This window comes from Amphiura filiformis, chromosome 19 (genome assembly GCF_039555335.1).
Source record: "Amphiura filiformis chromosome 19, Afil_fr2py, whole genome shotgun sequence".
NCBI classification, from domain to species: Eukaryota; Metazoa; Echinodermata; class Ophiuroidea; order Amphilepidida; family Amphiuridae; genus Amphiura; species Amphiura filiformis.
This window is the reverse complement of record NC_092646.1, coordinates 43,536,706-43,558,238: the sequence shown is the minus strand read 5'-3', so window position 1 is coordinate 43,558,238 and position 21,533 is coordinate 43,536,706. Positions and strand designations below refer to the sequence as shown.

General features: G+C 36.4%; 1 protein-coding gene across 2 annotated transcripts in view; it reads left to right on the top strand.

Moving 5' to 3' along the window:
* LOC140141340 (uncharacterized) overlaps window positions 1-19,785 on the top strand; it is a 55,130-nt gene extending 35,345 nt beyond the window's left edge. The window contains exons 6-20 of one of the 2 annotated variants that reach the window (XM_072163177.1): window positions 1,220-1,419; window positions 1,746-1,877; window positions 2,835-3,081; window positions 3,202-3,476; window positions 4,317-4,570; window positions 5,507-5,672; window positions 6,350-6,412; window positions 7,113-7,241; window positions 8,004-8,351; window positions 8,904-9,011; window positions 9,681-10,055; window positions 10,456-10,557; window positions 11,425-11,766; window positions 16,415-16,483; window positions 17,293-19,785. In XM_072163177.1, the coding sequence (XP_072019278.1) occupies window positions 1,220-1,419; window positions 1,746-1,877; window positions 2,835-3,081; window positions 3,202-3,476; window positions 4,317-4,570; window positions 5,507-5,672; window positions 6,350-6,412; window positions 7,113-7,241; window positions 8,004-8,351; window positions 8,904-9,011; window positions 9,681-10,055; window positions 10,456-10,557; window positions 11,425-11,766; window positions 16,415-16,483; window positions 17,293-17,300 (2,818 nt within the window). In that variant the 3' untranslated portion in view covers window positions 17,301-19,785. Of the gene's footprint in view, window positions 1-1,219; window positions 1,420-1,745; window positions 1,878-2,831; window positions 3,082-3,201; window positions 3,477-4,316; window positions 4,571-5,506; window positions 5,673-6,349; window positions 6,413-7,112; window positions 7,242-8,003; window positions 8,352-8,903; window positions 9,012-9,680; window positions 10,056-10,455; window positions 10,558-11,424; window positions 11,767-16,414; window positions 16,484-17,292 lie in introns of both variants that reach the window. The other variant, XM_072163176.1, reaches the window with a different exon arrangement.
* Window positions 19,786-21,533: the final 1,748 nt, after the last annotated feature.

The following is a 21,533-nucleotide window of genomic DNA, read 5'->3' as shown; positions in this document are numbered from 1 at the left end:
GACTAAATATTGACGTCACAGCGTACATTTACATCAATTGTATTGTAATTATATTGTATCGTAAATTGTGTTGATTTTGTATTCAGTATAATGGAAGAAAATCTGTGTAATGATATCTGAGTGTTTTTGTATTGTATGTAAGTGCAACTTTCAGATCTGGACCTCACTACATTAAATTGACCGGTGTTTTATTGTTTTCTGGGCTATTGTATCAAATGAGGTGTCCAAATGCGAGAAATAAATTCTGCTTCCAACGCATTTTACAGATTTGTAATACAATATCCCCCTTTTGAATAATGTTCATTATTTAAGGGAGGTTAGTTACTTTTTTTGAGATGTTTATTTTGAAAGGAAACAACCTTTCATGTTATTTAGAGGAGAAGTCATAATATAGAATCTACATGTATAATAAAAAAAATCTTATTTTATTGTCTTGCGGCTAAATTAACAAAACAGCCAACAATACGTGTCTTGTGGAGGCCTCATGCATCTGCTATTGGTTTTGAGATGTTGGTAGTTAACTTTTTCTTACATTTCAATTTGCATTTCATCTCTTCAAATTGCTTATCTATAATTGATGTCCCCATCTTTGTTGTTGCTATTGCTGTTGTTATTATTTCTTGTGTGACGCACTTTTCCACCTTTTTATTGATTGCTTTATAATTAGAAGCATAAGAACATGAAGAATAAATAAAGATACTACAGGTACCATCAGAAAAGTGTAGGAGAAAAGTAGTCTAAATTGGAGCATCATATTTTTGTTGTAATGCGGCAATGCTTCCCCGTTGACTGGTTCTACAAAAAGTGATCTTTTGAAACTGCATTTCTGGACTTCTAGAGCTTCTCAGAACTTACACTTTCTGCAAATTGAAGGTCAGATAAAGACACTTACTGCCGAACAACAAAACGGAGTCCGATAAGATTTTTCAGAAAATTACCGACTAGATCAATTATCGGGCCATACATTTCCAAAGCCAAAATAGCTTTGTGGTTCTGAAATACAATACATGTTGAAAGCTTAGCTAATTTTTATTTTATAAAGTTAGATCATGATCATTTTGATAGACAATCTGATATGAGACCTAAATCAGGTTTAACCATTGTTTGTTTTTAACACTGATACTTGCTCGAATTTGATTGACAGATGACGTCAAACGCGATAAATTCTTTTTATCTCTGTCTTTAATTATAATTTGTCATTTTTTTTCTCCAAAATCAGACCTGGCAGTGTTGTCGTCTATAGTTCATCCTTCTTTTCCAACAAGATATCTTCAAGTGCGGACAGTGACGTCACAGAGGAGGAGTTTTTGAATGCTCTAAAATCTGATGCGGAGAATCAGCTGCTTGAAGGTGTACGTGAAAATGAAGTACTCGGACCTCTTGCAGATGACGTACAAAATGCAGTCCAAGTCAAACAACGTAAGAATTAAGTGCCCTTCCAAGCAACACCCTTAAATATAAATTCCACGTGGCTTCCTCAAGGCAATGACGTCAGCACTTCGTCGCAGTTTATACTTTACCTTTGATCGCGCATGTAAACGCTTCCGTTCTTTAAGTCAACGCACGCGATTTAAAACTATGCCCACTGGGGCACACACTGACGTCACTGCCTAGAGGAAGTGGTAATCTTGAGTGGACCGTTTAACACGACTGGCTGGAACCCTACCACTGCCTACAGTCGACCTTCTGAATTTCTTCCGGCAATCATTCAGTCAAAACTAATATAAATTTCATTCAATTAACAGCTATTATTGTAGATAAGTCAACGATCAAAAACAATGATGCACCCGGTATCCACCAGGACGTCACTAAACCAAAGGCGACAGAAATGGTCTCAACGGAAGGTATCTCAACGGTAGCAACATCAACACTCGCAGGTTGGTCTTTTGAAAAACGTAAAATTATTTCTTTCTTTAATCACCCTTGAGCATATGTAAAATAAAATACACAAATGGTTCTCCTACCCGCCCACCTCCTTTTTGGACAATTCTTGACAATTTTTTGTTTGTTTATGTTTTTTTAATTTTTGCTTAATAACTCTGTTGCACAAATAATTTTAATTGTAAAAAGTGTTCTGAAGTATACTGGTTGTCACTTTCAAACCCATTTTGCACTACTGCCTACTTGACCCCCCCCAGACTATAATAGAAATCTATATAATCTGAAAAAAGGCCTGGACAAGAAACATTTATATATACGCCTATTTTTACTTGGTCTTATAATTTATGTTACACTACTTTAAATCTCCCTGATGTCTTAAATATGCCTACCTAAGTACTCATACTCGTACTCGTACTCATGCATCAATACTCGTACTCGTACTTGTACTCATGCCTAAGTACTCGTACTCGTACTCGTGCGTTATAATTTTGCTGTACTCGTACTCATGGCCAAGTACTCGTACTCGTACTCTTGGCCAAGGTACTCGTACTCAGAAAAAGTACTCACACTACAAGTCTGCGACGTCGTCAATACGCAACATCATCATCAGCAGCAGCATAGCAGCAGCAACACTAACAGAAACATCATAAAAATCATTATCATCTACATCATTATGATCATCTTTATCATCATCATTATTTCAATATCTACCCATCATGAGACTAGTGTGCTAGTCTCAGTCATCATCATCAACATCAAGAGCAACAACGATAATAATGACTACGATAACAATACGTAATAACAGCATGAAATACCCATTCCAATTAACGTAACATTCGATCTTTACGTTAATTACTAACCCTTATTATTTCCTATTTTCTTTTATTAAAATGTGTTTTTCCTGTTAATCTATATTAACAAAATAATAATGTTTTCTTTTCTTTTTCCAGAAGCAATCTCAATCTTCTCAGAGAAAACGGTCACAGAATCGCGCACACATACACCCGAAACTGAGAAAAGTAGTATGATATGTGGCATACAGCCCGGAATGAGGAGGCGCAGGAAACGAATAGTAGGAGGACACGATTCTCCGTTTGGTTCCATGCCGTGGATTGGCTCCGTAAAGAAACAACCAGACGGGCATTACTGTGCTGCTACACTGGTGAATGAACAATGGGCTATCACTGCAGCACATTGTCTGTGAGTATCAAATTGCATTCATTTGATCTATAGATTAGGTTTATTGAATATCGATGTATCGGGAAAACTGCACTTTGAAACAAACAATGATAAGGTCTATTTTGATTGTTTTATAAACAGAGGAAACACAGACGGCGTTGTATTTGGCGACTTGAACCTAGAGTGGGCGTCAGATTACCATGAGCAGGTCAACCTATCCGCTGTTTTTCCGCACCCAGATTACGACTTCTTTGCCGATAGAGCCGACAAACCTAACGATATTGCATTGCTACGATTATCCCGTCCAGTGAAAATAACACCTGCAACCAGGCCAGCATGTATCGCGACAAATGATAACGAAATGCAAGAGTATCGGCAATGTAAGGCGGCAGGATGGGGAATATCCGACTATCGAAGTATGTAACATAATATAATAATATAACACTTTTTTTCGGATGGCTTTTAACTTACATGGTTAAATCCCTAAATATTGAGGAGATAAAGATTTTAGTTTTGCTCAAAAATATTCAAGAGCAACAAATTATTTACAGAGGTAATGTTTAATAAATTATAGGAGGATTTAAGGGAGGCTCGAAACAAGTACAAAGTGTACTTTTAATATTAGTTAGCATTAAACTATCGGATGTTTACCTCATGACTTTGTATCTCTTCATTTCCGATTAAAAACAGATGATAACTGTATTTGTTTGTTTGACAGATGTAAATAAACATCTCAAAAAAGTAACTAACCCCCATTAAATAATGGTCATTATTCAAAAAGGGGCTATTGTATTACAAATATGTAAAATGCGTTGGAAGCAGAATTTATTTCTGCACATTTTGACACCTCATTTAATACGATAGCCCAAAAAACAATAAAACACCGGTCAATTTAATGTAGTAAGGTCCCGATTTGAAAGTTGCACTTACATGCAATACAAAAACACTCAGATATCATAACACAGATTTCCTTCCATTATACTGAATACAAAATCATTACAATTTACTGCAACTTTCACATCTTGGGTAATATTGGTTTAAATGTACGCTGTGACGTCAATATTTAGTCAATTGCTACAAATGAGGTGTCAAAATGTGCAGAAATTAATTCTGCTTCCAACACATCTTACAGATTTGTGATACAATTGCCCATTTTTGAATAATGGTCTTTATTTAAGGGGGGTTAGTTACTTTTTTTTGAGATGTTTATAATACTTGCACAAAAGTAACAAAAGGCGTGCATTTTGTCCCGACAGGTACGAACACAAATCGTCTTCAAGAAGTTCTGTTACCACTTGTACCACAAAATGACTGCCGTACATTTTACGCGGACTCTCCACTTCTTTTACCTGAGCATGATGAAGGCGACGAGTCGTCTCTATCCCTCAGCTCCGGGGACGCTTATGATGTTGGAGTTCATCACCAACACATCCTAAGTAACAGGTCTGTTGTGAGCGACAGAATGATATGTGCCGGCGGCTACCCTGAAGGGGGAAAGGGTGTTTGTAGGGTAAATATATAGTTTTGTTGATGAATGTTTTCAGTCATCCAGTTGTAGTATATGAAGTTTGGAATTAAATCAAAATAGTGGACTTACTATTTTTTAGCAAAGCTACGTTGCATGTGATATACCATCACACTTCATCAGGCAACTGACCCGCTGGACTGGTCATGTGACAGACGGCTAGGGATCGGCTTGATGGCTCAAAGAGGCTATTTGGGAGAGAGTAGAATCACCATCACTCAATAAAAGGGAAGGCCTACGATACAACCTATCTCACGCATGGGAGATAGCCATCAAGCCGATCCCTAGCCGTCTGTCACATGACCAATCCAGCGGGTCAGTTGCCTGATGAAGTGTGATGGTATCACACGCAACGTAGCTTTGATTTAATTCCAAACTTCATATTTTATTTTATACATGCACATAGAGTGTCCTTAGAGTCTTCATCGGGTGCCGTTCTGATTGGTTCAGAACTGAAATTAGAGGTGCACTATATAATCTGTAGCAATAATTGGTACCCATTTGGATCACTCTCACATTTTTATCAATCCACTGACTTATCTGTATGTTTAGAGCAACATACATGATATTGGAGAGGCATATTATGTACTAGTATAGACATTTTGGTCTGTTAGACGAGTTCTCAAATACATTTGACTCATGAGTCATGCTTCACCGTTGAAAGCATCTTAGACCTATCAAAGATATACTTTATTTCCTTTCTGCTTGTCTTCAGACAATAGTATAAGATATGAGAAACTAATACCAGTTATTATCAGCAATGAAATGCACAAAATTCGTGTTACAATATTGGGACGATGGGTTCAATTTGCCGCTTGTCTTCATTCCATACCGAAGCGCTTAGAATTATAATATCAACAGGCGTAGATACACTACTGTGCTAACTTGTAATTGTCTCTTATTGTTTCACCCATATTGAAGGCTGACAATGGCGGTCCATTGGTGTGTCTTGGTAAGGATGATCTCTGGTATCTAGTAGGTGTTGGTAGCTGGAGCTGGGGGTGCGATCTACCCAACATACCCAACGTGTTTGCCCGCGTCTCTGTCTTCCATGATTTCATTGAGAATACTATCACTAAAACAGAAGGTGAGTTTGTGAAGAGCCAGCACATGTATGTAAGAAGGCTGAATAAATGTAAATCTAAAGGTATTTGTAAAATTGTTTCGATTGAATCGGGTCAGAGGCGTACCGTCCGGAGGGCAGCGTCTGGGTGGGGTGGGTCCTGCTACATTGATATTCAATAAACTAAATATTTAGCTATAGATTAAATGAATGCAATTTGATACTCACAGACAATGTGCTGCAGTGATAGCCCATTGTTCATTCACCAGTAATGCCCGTCTGGATGTTTCTTTACGGAGCCAATCCACGACATGGAACCAAACGGAGAATCGTGTCCTCCCACAATTCGTTTCCTGCCCCTCCTCATTCCGGGCTATATGCCACATACCATACTACGATTCAAAGTCTTATGTGTACATGTGCGCGAAATATATGTTCTTGTTAATATATTTGTGAATTTGCTCTAAATTCTGAGACAAAATTTACCCAATGTTTAATATGCATCTTCCTTCGCGCGCATTTGTCCTGGTTAAGTCATTTAGTAGCAGTTCTGTGGGAAATTTCGCCCATTGGCTTGGTGGCGCACCTGAAGTCCATCCACCCGTAAAACAGGGTGTTTTTTCGTCGCCTAACATTAGTGTTAATTTTCTCATGGACCCGAGTATTATTTGCGTTAAGTATTTAATTTGTCGTTTTTGTAGAATGTGTCAAAGATGACTCGAAGACTTCGTGTTTTGAAGGATGTGTTGGTGGTGAAGATTGCTGTAAGTATATGCATCATTAACGATGACCTAGATCCGTACTTTTGATGGAAGGTGATCAAAACAGCGAAAATGTATTATACCAACAAAGTGACACGTACTTTTGTTATTTCAATTATATTGTTGGCTGTGAGTTAAAGTAAGATATACTGAGTGGATGTCAGCGTTGAAAGCAAGACAGGGTTTGTTATCTCCCTAGCCTCCATGATCTCGGTGACTTCTGTGTGTTTTCGATTAAGATGTTATTGTTTGGTGTCTTGAGAGTAGCAAGTCTACGTTAGTAAGGTAGAAGTGAATCAATTAGAATGTATTGATACTTATTTTATGACATCATGCATGAATGTTGGGCTAGGAGGATGTGTGGGGTGTGGTTTTCGTGTTTCTAAATTTTGTTTACAAATGATATTGAGATTACATAAGATATTATTCGGAGGTGATTCTGAGGATGGTAAGTAGGGAAATTGGTAGGCAAATTGTTGAAATAAATTTTACATAACCTGCACTTTACACCCTGGCAAACAACAGGTACAGTACCAACAGCAACAAGACGGAGAAAGGGCCTGGATCTCGTGTGAGATACAATAATATATATATAAGAGTTCCAACAAAATTTAACAGGCCAGTGTAAAGTTATGCATAAAGCTTTCGATGTAAAAAATCATCTTCAGTGTGTTATCACTACACCTTGTTTTCTTGATTTTAGTAAAACAATGCGGCCCAGACGATTTCCATTGCCAAGCAGGTTATTGTATCCCAGGCGACCAAGCGTGCAATGATCGTGTGGACTGCGCAGACGGAAGTGACGAAAGAGGTTACGCTCGATGTCTGGATGGTATGTACTGTGAATCAGTATTGTAAAGCGTTTTTAGTTTTTAGTTATTATTTCCTGAAAGAAATCAAAAGGGAAACAAAACGGGATTATAAATCGGGCTTATAAAGTAATATATTACTTTTGATGAAAGCGTAATTAATCCAGGCTCCCTCAATCCTCAAAATTATAACATAATGAAGTTTGACTGAATTCGTTATTGATACAAGCGTATACAAACAAGTATTATTGTAAGACCGATCTACTGTATTAGCATATTTACGGCTGTTTCCTATTATTTTAGCTTTTATCAAAAATACTCTATATGCTTGTAGACGAGGTTTTACGGTATATTCTGCTAAAAGGTATCCTCCTCACAATTAGCATGTGTTAAAACGTTTTGTTTGGAAATGGTGACCCATCATTACTCTTACTGTGAATAACCATTACCTAAAAGATTGGCATAATGAGGCTTTTGTTATTACACCAGTAAAGGAAGAAAATCCAAAATGTTTATTTGTCTTGCAAGTTCAATAGTTGTGTTTAAAACATGTGACTAAAAAGGCCATTTCATGCGCAATATCATCATTCAAAGCTCAATATTACAGAATATTATAATCCGCGCTATAATGAAGCCTGGTTTCTTTTTCTAGAGGTAGCACTGTTTGAAGTTTACAGAATATTCCTTCATTTTCAAAATTTACACATGTATTCATCAATTGAAAGTTTTTTGTGTGTGTACACTTTATGTCAATACTTATCACTACATATACCTTTCTTTTTCAGAATGTGGTGAATCTGACCTAATCATAAACACCGGCATCCACTCCATGATCCAGTCACCCGACTACCCTAGACCCTATCCTGACTTCCACAGATGTCAATGGCATCTTACTGCTTCAAATGGTGGAAGACTCCTCGTCAATTTCACCCATTTTGATCTTGAAATGGACTATGATTTTCTTCACGTGGCAGTCGGATTACAAGACTCAGATTATCTGTTTAGTTTGACTGGGTCGGAAAGACAACTTGATTTGATATCTCCAGGATCGACTTTAGTGTTGACGTTTTCTTCTGATGTTAGTACCGGATTGACTGGGTTTTCTCTGATTGTTACAGAAATCTCGATCACAGGTTTGTTTGTTTGTTTGTTTGTCTGTTTGCTTGTCGTCGAATGCGTGTTTTTTTTATCGGTTGTCTGCTTACCTATTGTGTTTGTCTTGCCGGTTCTAAATTAACACTCATAAATTTGAAGCTTTGTCATAAACAACTCTATTAGCAATGAAATAGTAGTGTAAATTACTTCAGGATCTTCATACACACCGACATCATTTTACTAATCTTAATTCATTACTTTAATTTAATAAAAAGAATAATAAAGAATAATAGAGCACTATGTTGCATTATGATTAATCAATATGATTATAAACATTGAAGTTACTACATATGCAAATTGAACCTTGCACAATGCGATTATGATGTATTTCATATAAGAAACGTTTTAAGATAACGCAACTGTTGCAAGACATAGTTACAAGTTGCAAGCATTGATACCAGACCCTCTTTATTATGTCGCAAGAAAAAATCAAACAATTAAGTGCAAAGGGTGTAAAAAGGAAACCATTTAGGTAAATTTCTACATATTATTAAGCATTATTTGTATTATATTATTATCGTTACCTGCAGATTTCGATTCGTGTAATAATGGTGTACAAGTTGTACCAGTTGATCGAGACATATTTTGTAACTATTTTGTCGACTGTGCTGATTCCTCGGACGAGCCTCCAACATGTTGTAAGCATTACATTCTGATTTTAATTCGATATCTTTGGCACGTTATTCTCTATACACTGAGATACTGGTGGGAGGTATTTGGGCGTTTTACCAATTGTTCTTGGCCGAAACAAGTCCAAATACTAATAGATCGGGATGAAAATCACATTACCAGATTCCTATTTTCTGCTGGCACCATATGTACACTGCTGCCTAGCTACTTTATGGCCACGCTAGAGTACCAGTGCAGTACGTACTAAATCAAGTACCGGTGTGTGTACTGTACGTATGATTCCAATGTGTGTACTCTATTAGGTAACCACACGGGTACTCTAGGGTACCATTAAAGTAGCTGGGTAGTAGTGAACATCTGGGGTGACAGTAATAGGAACCTGGTAGTGTAATACTAAAGAACGTTGAAAGTAGCACTACGTGGTTTAAAATATCTGTAAAAATGGTATACAAATTATTGAATTTAAATGCACTTTGCAGGGAAAGTAATATATCTGTAAGTGGTAACTTCGTCAACTCATTGATAACAAGTATTACGTCATAGTTGTTGTATCTAATTCAGGTGTGCTCTAATCGTCTACATATCTAAATTGAGCTTGATTGGTACAGACTTTAAACATTTTCTTCAATATTAATTTGAACGAGATTTATATTATTATTGCAACTCAAATATTTCAGTCAATCGCGGGAGTAGAGCCTTATGTGGTCGTTCCAGCGTGCAGGTATCAGCCAACTTCCCCGCCAATATATCATACTCAGACTACACAAATTCCGCTCAGTGTGAATGGATCGTCAACGCAGCGCTGCCAACAGCTCGGCTCAGAGTCAAATTCCACCGATTTGAACTGGAAAATAACTACGACTACCTGGAAATACGTGAGAGTTCAGTTGATGAATCGCCGAAATTATCTTACACTGGGCATAGAATACCGCCTAATATTGTATCATCGGGTCCAAGTTTGGTAGTTGTGTTTGAGACGGATGATACAGGAGTTGACTCTGGGTTTTTGATGCAAGTTTCGTTTGTTGCTGAAGATGATGAGGCTTTGGAAGGTAATATAGATACACATACAAATACATAAAGTATACACCCTCAAATGCATACGAATACATACCCATCCTATCCTCTCACCATCACCTCTGCCCGTAGGTAGGATTTGTGTGTGTGGTTGCCGAAATCATGAAATGTAGAATTGTTCTCAGACACAAGCAATTGATAACATACAAAATGTGGACTTAATTCCATTAACAAACACCCCTTTGTTTATTTTTGTAATTTTTACCCTCACCACCCTTCGGTTGCGAGCCTGCTAGCACCCAACAAGCCTTACGTTCTAAGTACGTAGGGAGAGACTTATGAGAAAGAGGAGGAAACAGACGAGGCTCATATTCATTTGAGTGTATTGCGAATACTTATAATGATTTTGTACACGTTTTTCTTTTGTTTTTCCAGAACTCCATTTTTGTGCAAATGGTATGGAGGTTTTATCACAAGACGAACTATGCAATGGTCAGTACGAGTGCCAGGATTCTAGCGATGAACAACCTGGTTGTGGTGAGTATTGGTATAGGCCGATATAAATAAAATGGCATAGACACAAACTTTCCCTCGATTCTTTAGTGGAACTCCTTTGATGTCAAGTGGTGCTTGTTATATACGTCGTATGTTTATTTACAAAGAATTTCGGCAAGATTTTACAATGGGATCCAGTTGAAATCCACACACGCACTACGGAAGACATAACCGTAATCTTCCACAAAGGGGTGTAATTTTTTTAATGGAATCACCAATTCAGGTATCCCCATTTGATATTCACATACCTTGTGTGGAAGATGAAGGTCATATCTTACATATGGGGTGCATTGATTTCAAATTGAATAGCCCAATATATTACATTACCTCTGCCTTTAATAAAGTTGCACTTTCACTTGAATTCCACCTGAGGGTTTCTCTATGTAAGTGAAACTGAGGTGACCACGTGAACAGGTGTCATATAGCAAAAGGCGGTACATGATTCAAATGGGTCAATGAGTCAATACAATAACCTGGTGCAGTCATAGGAAGTGACCTCCGTCTGAAGCATTTGGTTATCAAATGCTGACAGTCGCACTACACATGGGGTATGCTACAGGCACTGTGTGACTAAATTAGTTATTGCCAGTGAAATAGTACATATTATTTAAGTCACTTGCAGCGTAATGAACTGCCGCACCAAGAGATTGGGATAAGGATTGTGTTCTAGACATGTAAGAGCAAGAGACGTATGATTTAGGATTATGTTTTAGGGTAATAATTAAGACTAGAAATATGATCAGGGTTAGAATTACGAGATTATTATGTTCAGATTACCATTGAATCAAATCTAAACCGCACGTGAATCCAAGAAATGCATGTATACACTTTGATTTTTTTAAATTCCAGAATGCGGAGAAACGTTGCACATTATACCCACCGATGGCACAATCTCTCTAACATCCTACAAATACCCTCAAAACTACCACCAATCAACCACGTGCCAATGGACTATCATATCACAATCAGGCGGGAAAATAACCGCTACATTCAATGACTTCTCACTGGAAGAGAATTATGACTTCCTTCACATGGGGACAGAAGGAGATCCTAAGCTTATCAGTTTAACTGGTAGTAAGCTACCGTTGGATGTTGTGTCACCTATCAATATACTTGTTATAACGTTTGAATCGGATCGTAACATTAGTGATCGTGGTTTCTCAGTGGTTTTAAGTGATAATGTTTCTACAGGTAAGGAGATATGTGTTGATATGTGTTTTATTTAAGACCGAGAGGCAACAGCTTTTTAGCTTATCGCACTTAGTTGGATGATAATTGGGATGAAAGTAATAACATGAAGTTAAAGCCATATTATAATATTTCTGTAAAAATAGATTAGTGTTTATTTTCCATAAAATGTTAGCTTTACTGTCAGATATGTCCCCTTTTAATTTTGAGCCGAACAAGTGAGGTAAAGCATAGAAAATTGGAATTTACTACTAGCGCCCATGCATGTTACTCCCGCGGTTGTAATACGGTACGATCCTCTGAGTGTATGTGTATCTGTATCCCGCACGCCGTGTACGTACTGTGCATACGCGTTCGACTAATATTTCCATCGTAATAATAAAACGCCGGTTCCATCGTTTTATTCAAAATCTCGGATTTTGACAAATCTACAGCACCTAAAGTCTTGATTTTGCAGAGTATCTTTATTGACTAAAGTACATTACAATCGTGTAAAAACCAGAATTTAAATTTTTTTTGAGGGCGTTCTCCTCAGCAAATGTTATAATATGGCTTTAATATAATACTAGGGGTGGGCACTGACCCAAATTTTTTTCAGGAAGCAGTTTTTCTATGGCCAAATTTCATCAGGAAAAAGAATCTGTCAAAAAAAATTCACCAGATGAAGTCTTATATCGGGTTTTGACGAAAATTCAAAATGGCCGCCAAAATAGGTGTTTTTAGGGATTTTACCACTATTAGTATAGTTTTAGGCCAAAAGCACCAAGTAATATGTCTTTCTATATGTTTTTGAGGCTGCTGATTCCATATCTGCCATTAATATAATGGCCATATGAATATCTAGATGGCTAAAATTCAAAATGGCCGCCAAAATAGGTGTTTTTTCAAGATTTTGCCACTTTTGTATAGGTTTAGGCCAGAAGCACCAAGTAATATGTCTTCCTATATGTTTTCGAGGCTGCTAATTCCAAATCTACCATTTCTATAATGGCCAAATGAATATTTAGGTTAGATAATAGTACAAATTCAAAATGGCCGCCAAAATCACCTTTTTAAAAAAGACTTTCTGCGGACAGTGAGCCATTTATATTGATATATTGACTAATGTGTCTTTTTAGGTGTTTTCATTTCGCAGCCTATGAATCTCTACTTTATTAAGCGATATGATTAATAGTGGCAATAATCACCTCAGATAATACATTTTATAATGGTACATGAGGCACCATTATGTTAAATGTACCGCACCAAGGCATTTGTTTTTTATATTATTGGTAGGCACGACTGTATATGGTGTCAATTGTGTCATTTCAGCTTCATAACAGCTCACCAAATAACAGCGGAAAAGCAAATATGAAGCCATAATATCGCTAAAGTGTTGCTGGATCACCGGGTAGTTCAGCTCTACAGCGAGGAATGCATGGTTAAGGCTTTCGCTAATCTAAGAAATGGATCCTTTGGGATCGGTAGAATAATATTTCAGTGTCCAAGGGCTAAGGGGAACAATATGGTGCCAGCCAAATTGAGGCAAGTGAAATGACAGAGGACTGGATCAAGAAGAGTGTCTGATGACAGCATAATCTCTGGGCAAAAGAATCCTCGCTGACTATGACCAATTCAAATCTCTACTCAAAAATCTGAAGATTGGTTTGATAAAGTCGGGCAATTCAATTGGGATATGAACGAAAATATTTAGGACATACACTGACATACGTGCAAAAACAGATACCTTCTAAAAGAAACAGAAGCAGAATTTGATGTCAAAAATGACTATAAAGGACGAAATTTACATGGACAATTGCATCGGGGAATACTTTTTACAAAGCTACTTTCAATGCTACTGTTTCTAACTCATGGATCCGAAAGAATAAACAAGGAGCATCCAAAACCGAATCGGCTGAAGGGCTAGAGAAAAATGCGAGAATCAGAAAGAGAGCGAGAGAGAGAGGAAGATGTTGCTAAGAGACTGCAGATGTAAGCCTTGAATTTTCAACATAGCCATTAGCCAGTGGTCATTGTATTTCTTGCTACGCTACGCCTAGACCCATCGACCATGTGGTCACTTACCTATCATGGCATTGAGCTTGTGACCATCAGCTTTTGTGTATCGTTAAGTTCTGCAGTGACAACATTGTCTGCTTTATCGAGCGAGTGTTGGAGATTGAGATAATGTCATCCAAGTAGCGGTTCATGGCTCAGCGACTTGAAAATACATATGTGTTAGGTCTCCATTTGACCTCCATTGTTTGCAAGTGGAAGCAATATCAGCTCTGTTTGGCTCAGGCTTTGCATCATCACTGTCAATAAAGTGTCACTTGGAAAATCAACATTTTCTTGTTCCTCCTTACCAAAGACAATGTGTGATATATGATGCTAGTGCTAGATCATCCAGACTGACTTCATAGTCTGGTAGGCATGACCATCTATCTGGATTTGATTTACCAAAGCTTAACAGAGCTCGGAGTACTAAATGGCATGCTTCTTGTAGTCTAATTGCTAGTGTATAGGCATTCAAAGTGCTCAACTCTGACAAAATATTGAAGTCAGGGTATACCAACTTGTTTATTGGATTCAAGGCATGCATCCTGCATCTGCAGGCTCTTAGCAACACTTTCTTCTTGAATCAGTCCTCTGTTAGTTCACTTGTCACAATTTGGCTGACATTGATTATTTGCGAATATTGGCTACTGTCTCTTTGACACTGAAATATCACTCTACCGATCACAATTCAAGCATCCATTTCTTAAATTAGCGATACACTTGAACTTGCATTCCTCATTGTAGGGCTGATCTACCCGCTAACCCAGCAAGACTTAAATAGCGATATTGTGGCTTTATGTTTGTTTTTGAGCTGCTATGGTGAACCTGAAATTACACAATTGACATACAGTTGTGCGTACTAAAAAACCTTGGTGCAGTACATTTGCCATAATGGTGCCTCTTGTACCATTATGAATATATTATCAGATATTGCCACAATCATTAATCAAATGTGATTATTATCAAGTAGAGATTCATAGTCTGCGACATGAAAACACCTAAAAAGACATATTTTTATTACTCAATATAAATGGGTCCCTGTCAGCAAATTCTTTAAAAAAGTGATCTTTTTGGCGGCCAATTAAAATTTGTGCCATATTTGATCTAGATATTCATATGACCATTATATAAATTATATGGAATCAGCGGCGTCAAAAACATATGGAAAGACATATTACTTGGTGCTTTTGGCCTAAAACTATAGAAAAAGTAGCATAAACTTGAAAAACAACACCTATTTTGGGGACATTTTGAACATTTTTTTTTTTGGACATTTTTTTAGCCATCTAGATATACATATGGCCATTATATTAATGGCAGATTTGGAATCAGCGGCCTCAAAAACATATTATAAAGACACATTACTTGGTGCATTTGACCTAAAACTATACAGAAAGTGGCATAATCTTGAAAAAAAACCTATTTTGGCGGCCATTTTGAATTTTAGCCATCTAGATATTCATATGGCCATTATATTAATGGCAGATTTGGAATCAGCGGCCTCAAAAACATATATAAAGACATATTACTTGGTGCATTTGGCCTAAAACTATACAGAAAGTGGCAAAATCTTGAAAAAACACCTATTTTGGCGGCCATTTTGAATTTTAGCCATCTAGATATTCATATGGCCATTATATTAATGGCAGATATGGAATCAGCAGCCTCAAAAACATATAGAAAGACATATTACTTGGTGCTTTTGGCCTAAAACTATACTAATAGTGGTAAAATTCCTAAAAAACACCTATTTTGGCGGCCATTTTGAATTTTCGTCAAAACCCGATATAAGACTTCATCTGGTGAAATTATTTTTGACAGATTCTTTTTCCTGATGCAATTTGGCCATAGAAAAACTGGTTCCTGTGTAATTTTGCAGAAAAATGTCCTTGTGTGCCCACCCCTAATAATACAGTAAAATTTGCAGGTTATCGTGTAATTTTGTATAACATCCTGTGTTTATAGAAACATGTGAGAATGTTTTTCCCGTATCTCTAAGTAAGTTAACAACGTCTTTATAGGAATGTTGATTTTAAATGTAGATTTAGTTCTTTTCGCACAATTCCTATGTAAAATGAAGATGTTGTACTCACATTTTAGTGACGTTTCACCACTACACTAGTGGTTTCATCAGACTGGCATCTCATCACAACAGGCTGTTTCCTTTTATGGGCAACAGTAGCCGTCGTCGAGTTGCTCAAAGATGTTGTTGAGTGCGTAGCCCCCTCAGCCTGTTGTGATGAGTTGCCAGTCTGATGATCCACTAGTGTAGTGGTGAAACGTCACTAAAATGTGAGTACAACATCTTCATTTTACATAGGAATTGTGCGAAAAACACTAAATCCAAAGTTAACAACCGCGTTTTTAACATGACATGCTGTACTCAAAGGAACAGAATAACATCATGTCATATTTATTACCTTGTGTAGATTATATCTATCTAGTATCTACCTATACTATTGGATTAATGTTTAGTATTTTGTCAACATGATTTCTTTTTAGGTAAAAATTATATAAATTGAAATAAGAGTCACTGAAGTGAGCAAAATCCGTATTTTAAAAGTTTATTAATTAAGAGTGTGATTCCGTTCCCTTATTTTCTTTGAATATGCAGATAACCTACGATTTTGCGACAATGGTCTAGAAGTTGTGACCAGTGACGGTAAAGAAAGACAAAAATGTCGTAAGTATTTGCGAATAAAATTAAACTAGAAAGACAAATAATAAAGTAAAGGATGCAAATATGGCTTTCTCAAAATTGACTTAGTTCACCACGCTTCTCCCGCGAAAATCTGGCTGTAACCTCGTTCCCAAGGTGGGATGGTGTAAGTAGTAAATCATATACGTGATCTAGAGCGTAACTGCGGAGTCCGATTCATAGTGTTGTCCCCCTTTCTCCTAATCCATATAGAAGTTACACTCTGGATCACGTATACAGTGTCGCATCCCGGGAATGAGGCTACAGCCGGATTCACTTTTGAGAAAAGCCATCATCCAAGATGGCGAAAGCTTATTAGATGTGAGCAAATTATACTGAATTTAATTATACCTAATAATTTTTCTGAAAACAAAATCAATCCTACATATGAAACTGTTCAGTGAAGGATAGAATAAGTTGACGGCAAATGAAGGATGTTGTAAGTGCTTTTGTTCTGAAATTTTACGGAAATTACCGGCAGCAAATTTGCCGGATATGTTCCGTAAAATTGTTCTGTAGAAATTTTGCAGCACAATTCCGGCAACTTTACTACTAACAATTTACGTAAAATTACAATGTATTCCTTGTCACCTAAACAGGCGTTCTTGCAGTTACTTCTGGCGAAGTATTTATGTCAACGATTGTGTTATGAGCTAATAACGTTTAGCGCGGCACTGTTCAATAAACCTTATCACCAATCATACATATCAATTAAAGGCTGACCTCTAGGTTATGAGGTGTTTTTTTTTGTACCAAACAATTAAAATTAAACTTTCCATGTTATTTTTCTACAGATAATTAATTTGGAATGGCATGCGGGAGAAGAACGAGATGAAAGATGAGGGGATTGATGTCGTTTTCTTGACAAGAGTTATGAACAATGAATCCAACAACATCAAAAATGTTATGCTTTAAAAGCAGACTATTATTTACTACTAATCATTTCAGTCCTTTTGATTGAACGCTTGCCCGATTGAGATTATTGATATAGAATAGCGTTGACGCATCACCTACGCGTACCACGCTTTATTTTATTTTATTTTATTTTATTTTATTTTATTTTATTTTATTTTATTTTATTTTATTTTATTTTATTTTATTAGATCTTATTTTATTAGATCTTATTTTGTCTGGGGAACAAACTCAGTGGTCCACACTGATTGCGTATATCCCGGGGTATATCCTGACTGACAAGCGCTTTGTTTAGTGACGCATGATGCAGTCATGTCTACAGTAGAATTCACCACGACCTTTGCAGGACTTAAAAACCCCATTAAAAGCTATTAAACCAAGATAACACTCATTGAAAACAGCTCAACTATGTTACATCAGATCTTCTCTGGTTAAATCCACACACACATGTGTCTGTTTTACCTGTGTGATGAGCAATGAGCTGGTATTATAGTTTCAGTTGGGTGAACGATTATAAAGCAAACGCAAGGTAACAATTACTGTGTGGCTTTTGTTCACGAAATGAGACAATACTGTGCATATTGTTAACCACATTCTTGAAAATGAGAAACTTAATGGCTGTGGGTTGTAACACGGTTTGGAAATAATTTCTTCATATTTTTGGTGTTATCTGTCGTTTACATATCCTTCCTAAAACACCAAAGTGCGAATATTTCCAAACACCTAAATTTAGGACATGTTACAAAACTATATTTTCAAGAATTGCAGAAGAGTACTTTTAATATTGGCCGGTTATTTTGCACACAGCGACGTTAACTAGGCAATTACCCATACTTCTATCATACACTATTTGTAGAGGTTACGCGTCAATGGTAAGAGCACTGTGTATTGTGTATAGAAAAACGGACAGTAACTACAGTATGGAAGGAGCACACATCGGCTGAGACCGAGACCACTGTTGGGAAAGTAAAAAGATCCTAAAATGTTTAGGATCTTCGTACTCACTCACCTCGCAGTTTAGTTCCATCGGGCTGGTATACTGATTTGTACATAACGAAGGCCAAATCCGCATATTAAATTTATTGTATGCGCATCTCAGAAGTGCAGACTGATCAGTGATGCTGTGTGGAGTCTTGTCTCGGTCCCAGCCGGTTTGTGTTCCTCCGTCACTAAACTAGTGACGAAGGAGCACAAACCGGCTGGGACCAGAGGATGATTTAAGGAAGCCCCATCATGCACTGTAAAAGTGTTATCACTAGAGTTTCAACTGCCACTTTACTTTTCAAATCCCATTGAACTCTGTGCAAAAGATGTTGTTTTAGAATTGCCCGTGTGTCATTATTTCTTGGTCGATTTCAGATCTAAAGTGATGTATGCATGAAGGATAATTCACACCTCCTGTATATAACATAAAATGTGAAATCGACCAACCTCTAGAAGGTGTTTTTACTGTAAATATATCTGTCCAAATTCAAATTTAACCATGCACGTGTGTATGCAGTGGGCGGGCAGTGGTGTCGTGTTCACTCACACAGCTGTGCTAACCGCAAGACTTGCTGGGAAGTGCTTAAATCATCCTCTGGGCTGGGACCGAGACTATGTGGAGTCGTCCTTTGTGACCAGGAGTTACTGAGCGCGCCTTCTTAAACTGTACATAAAAAGCAGCTGCAGTATTTATACACCCCCATGGAAGACAGACCCTTAATCTTCCACACAGGGAGTGTAGATTTCAAATCGAATCACCCATTTAGGTAACCCCATTTGAAATTCACTCTCTATGCGGAAGATTAAAGTTATGTCTTCCATAGGGGGTGTATGGATATCAACTGGTATAGACCAATATGGAGTCAGTGGTACCATGTTTTGAATATGAATTATTGGTCCAACAATATTTAGCACGGACCCTAAATAATCTGGAAAGATGTTAATGATACCAATCATATTTATATTGTAAAAGTGTTATATAAAGTGTGCTGAAAGCCTGTGGGTTAAGGAATGTGCACTCTAAACCGCTAAGAGTTTATTTATTTTATTGGGTGATTATTAAAAAAAATATGATGACTTCGAATATGTCTCATGATTTGATGTAAAAGAAGTGGAGTGGAAAATGCATTGATGTTAATAGAAACACATTTATATTCACGGGGAAATCAAGTGTGTTATAATTAAACGTTTCACACACAAGCAGGGGCGCTGTTGATGTAATTTTGCAGTTATGTTGTTATTTTTCATTTTAACATCGTATAGACTTGTTACAATTTATTTATTCTAATATATGAAATAAAATTACAATGTTGGTTATAACGTTATCTGTTGTTGAGATTTAATTGTGTACTTCACATTGCAATAGGCTTAAGGGCTCGGATAGCAACGTTTGCACAGTATATTTTGTGGGACCTAAGAGCACATCAGACATATCGAATTACATTCTGAATGTCCTTCTTTTATCAAACAATTTAGATTTTTTGAAATTCGCGATATAATACAAATTGCATGGCAAATTATTAAAAATTGATATTCTTGACATTTAACAGTCCTCGAAGTAAACTTTATAAATGTACCTAAAGAGTAATGTAGCTGGAAGGAAAAGCTGACAATCATTTGAAAATGTTGACCGTTCGTATTAAAGATATACATTTTTTCCCAAAAAAGACTTTGAAAATTTAGGTCTGTTTGTGGAAAAAACGTGTATCTTCAATAAGTAAACTCAAAATTTTCAAACGATCGTCGGCTTTTCCTCCCAGCTACTAAGTACATTTCATTAGATTTATAAATGTTACTTCGAGGACTGTTAAATATGAAAAATAACAAAATATAAATTTTCAATAATTTGTCATAAAATGTGTATTATATCGGCAATTTAAAAAAAAAATTGTTTGATATCAGAAGAACATTCCTTGTATTTAGAATACAATAATTCGATATGTCTAGTTTGATGTGCTCCCATGTCCCACAAAAAATACTGTGCAAACGCTGCTATCCGAGCCCTTAAATGAATAAATGAATATTTAATACGGATTAATAGGGAGAGTTAATTAGTGTTTGAGATTATTTGAACAAATGATCACCTATGAACAGTGTATTTAAAAAATATATATATTTATACAAGAGTCCACATAATTATTGTACCTATTGCTGTTGCAATAATTTTTATAGGGAATTTATCCAAATGTTGCAACATATTTGATATAGCAAGTGTTGTTACCAAATTTATATTTTTTCAAGTTGGCTCTACAAATTAATACAAATTTCAACTCACTCTATTAACAGAAAAAAATCCAACGAAATACTTCTTTTATTTATTATTATTATTTATTATTACACAATACTTATAGGGCGATCTACGGAGCACACAGCGCCTAAAATGTACAAAACAAACAAACATTTCTGTATTCTTTTTAAAATGTACTTAAAATATTCTATTTATTAAAATATTCTACAATTCATATCTATTGTTTAAGGGGTACTACACCCCTGTGGTAAATTTGTGACTATTTTTTGCATTTTTCTCAAAAATAATAACACACTGGTAACAAAAGTTATGTATATTATTGGGGCAAGGAATCCAATAACTACACTGAAATTTCAGTGACTCAAGACAAGCGGTTCAGTATATATGATAGGAAATGAGGTACATCTTAGCGGTACCTTATTTCTTATCATAAATAACAAAACGCTTGTCTTGGGTCACTGAAAATCCAGTGTAGTAATTGGATTCCTTGGCCCAATTATATACATAAATTTTGTTACCAGTGTGTCATTAGTTTTTGAGAAAAATGCAAAAATAGACACAGATTTATTGAGGGTGTAGTACCCCTTAACTACAAATGAAAACTACAGTAAGGCTGAAATGGCTAGTGCCTAAGATGCAGCAATATCATATAATGATGCAACAATATCATATAATGATGCAGCAATATCATATAATGATGCAGCAATATCATATAATGATGCAGCAATATCATATAATGATGCAGCAATATCATATAATGATGCAGCAATATCATATAATGATGCAGCAATATCATATAATGATGCAGCAATATCATATAATGATGCAGCAATATCATATAATGATGCAGCAATATCATATAATGATGCAGCAATATCATATAATGATGCA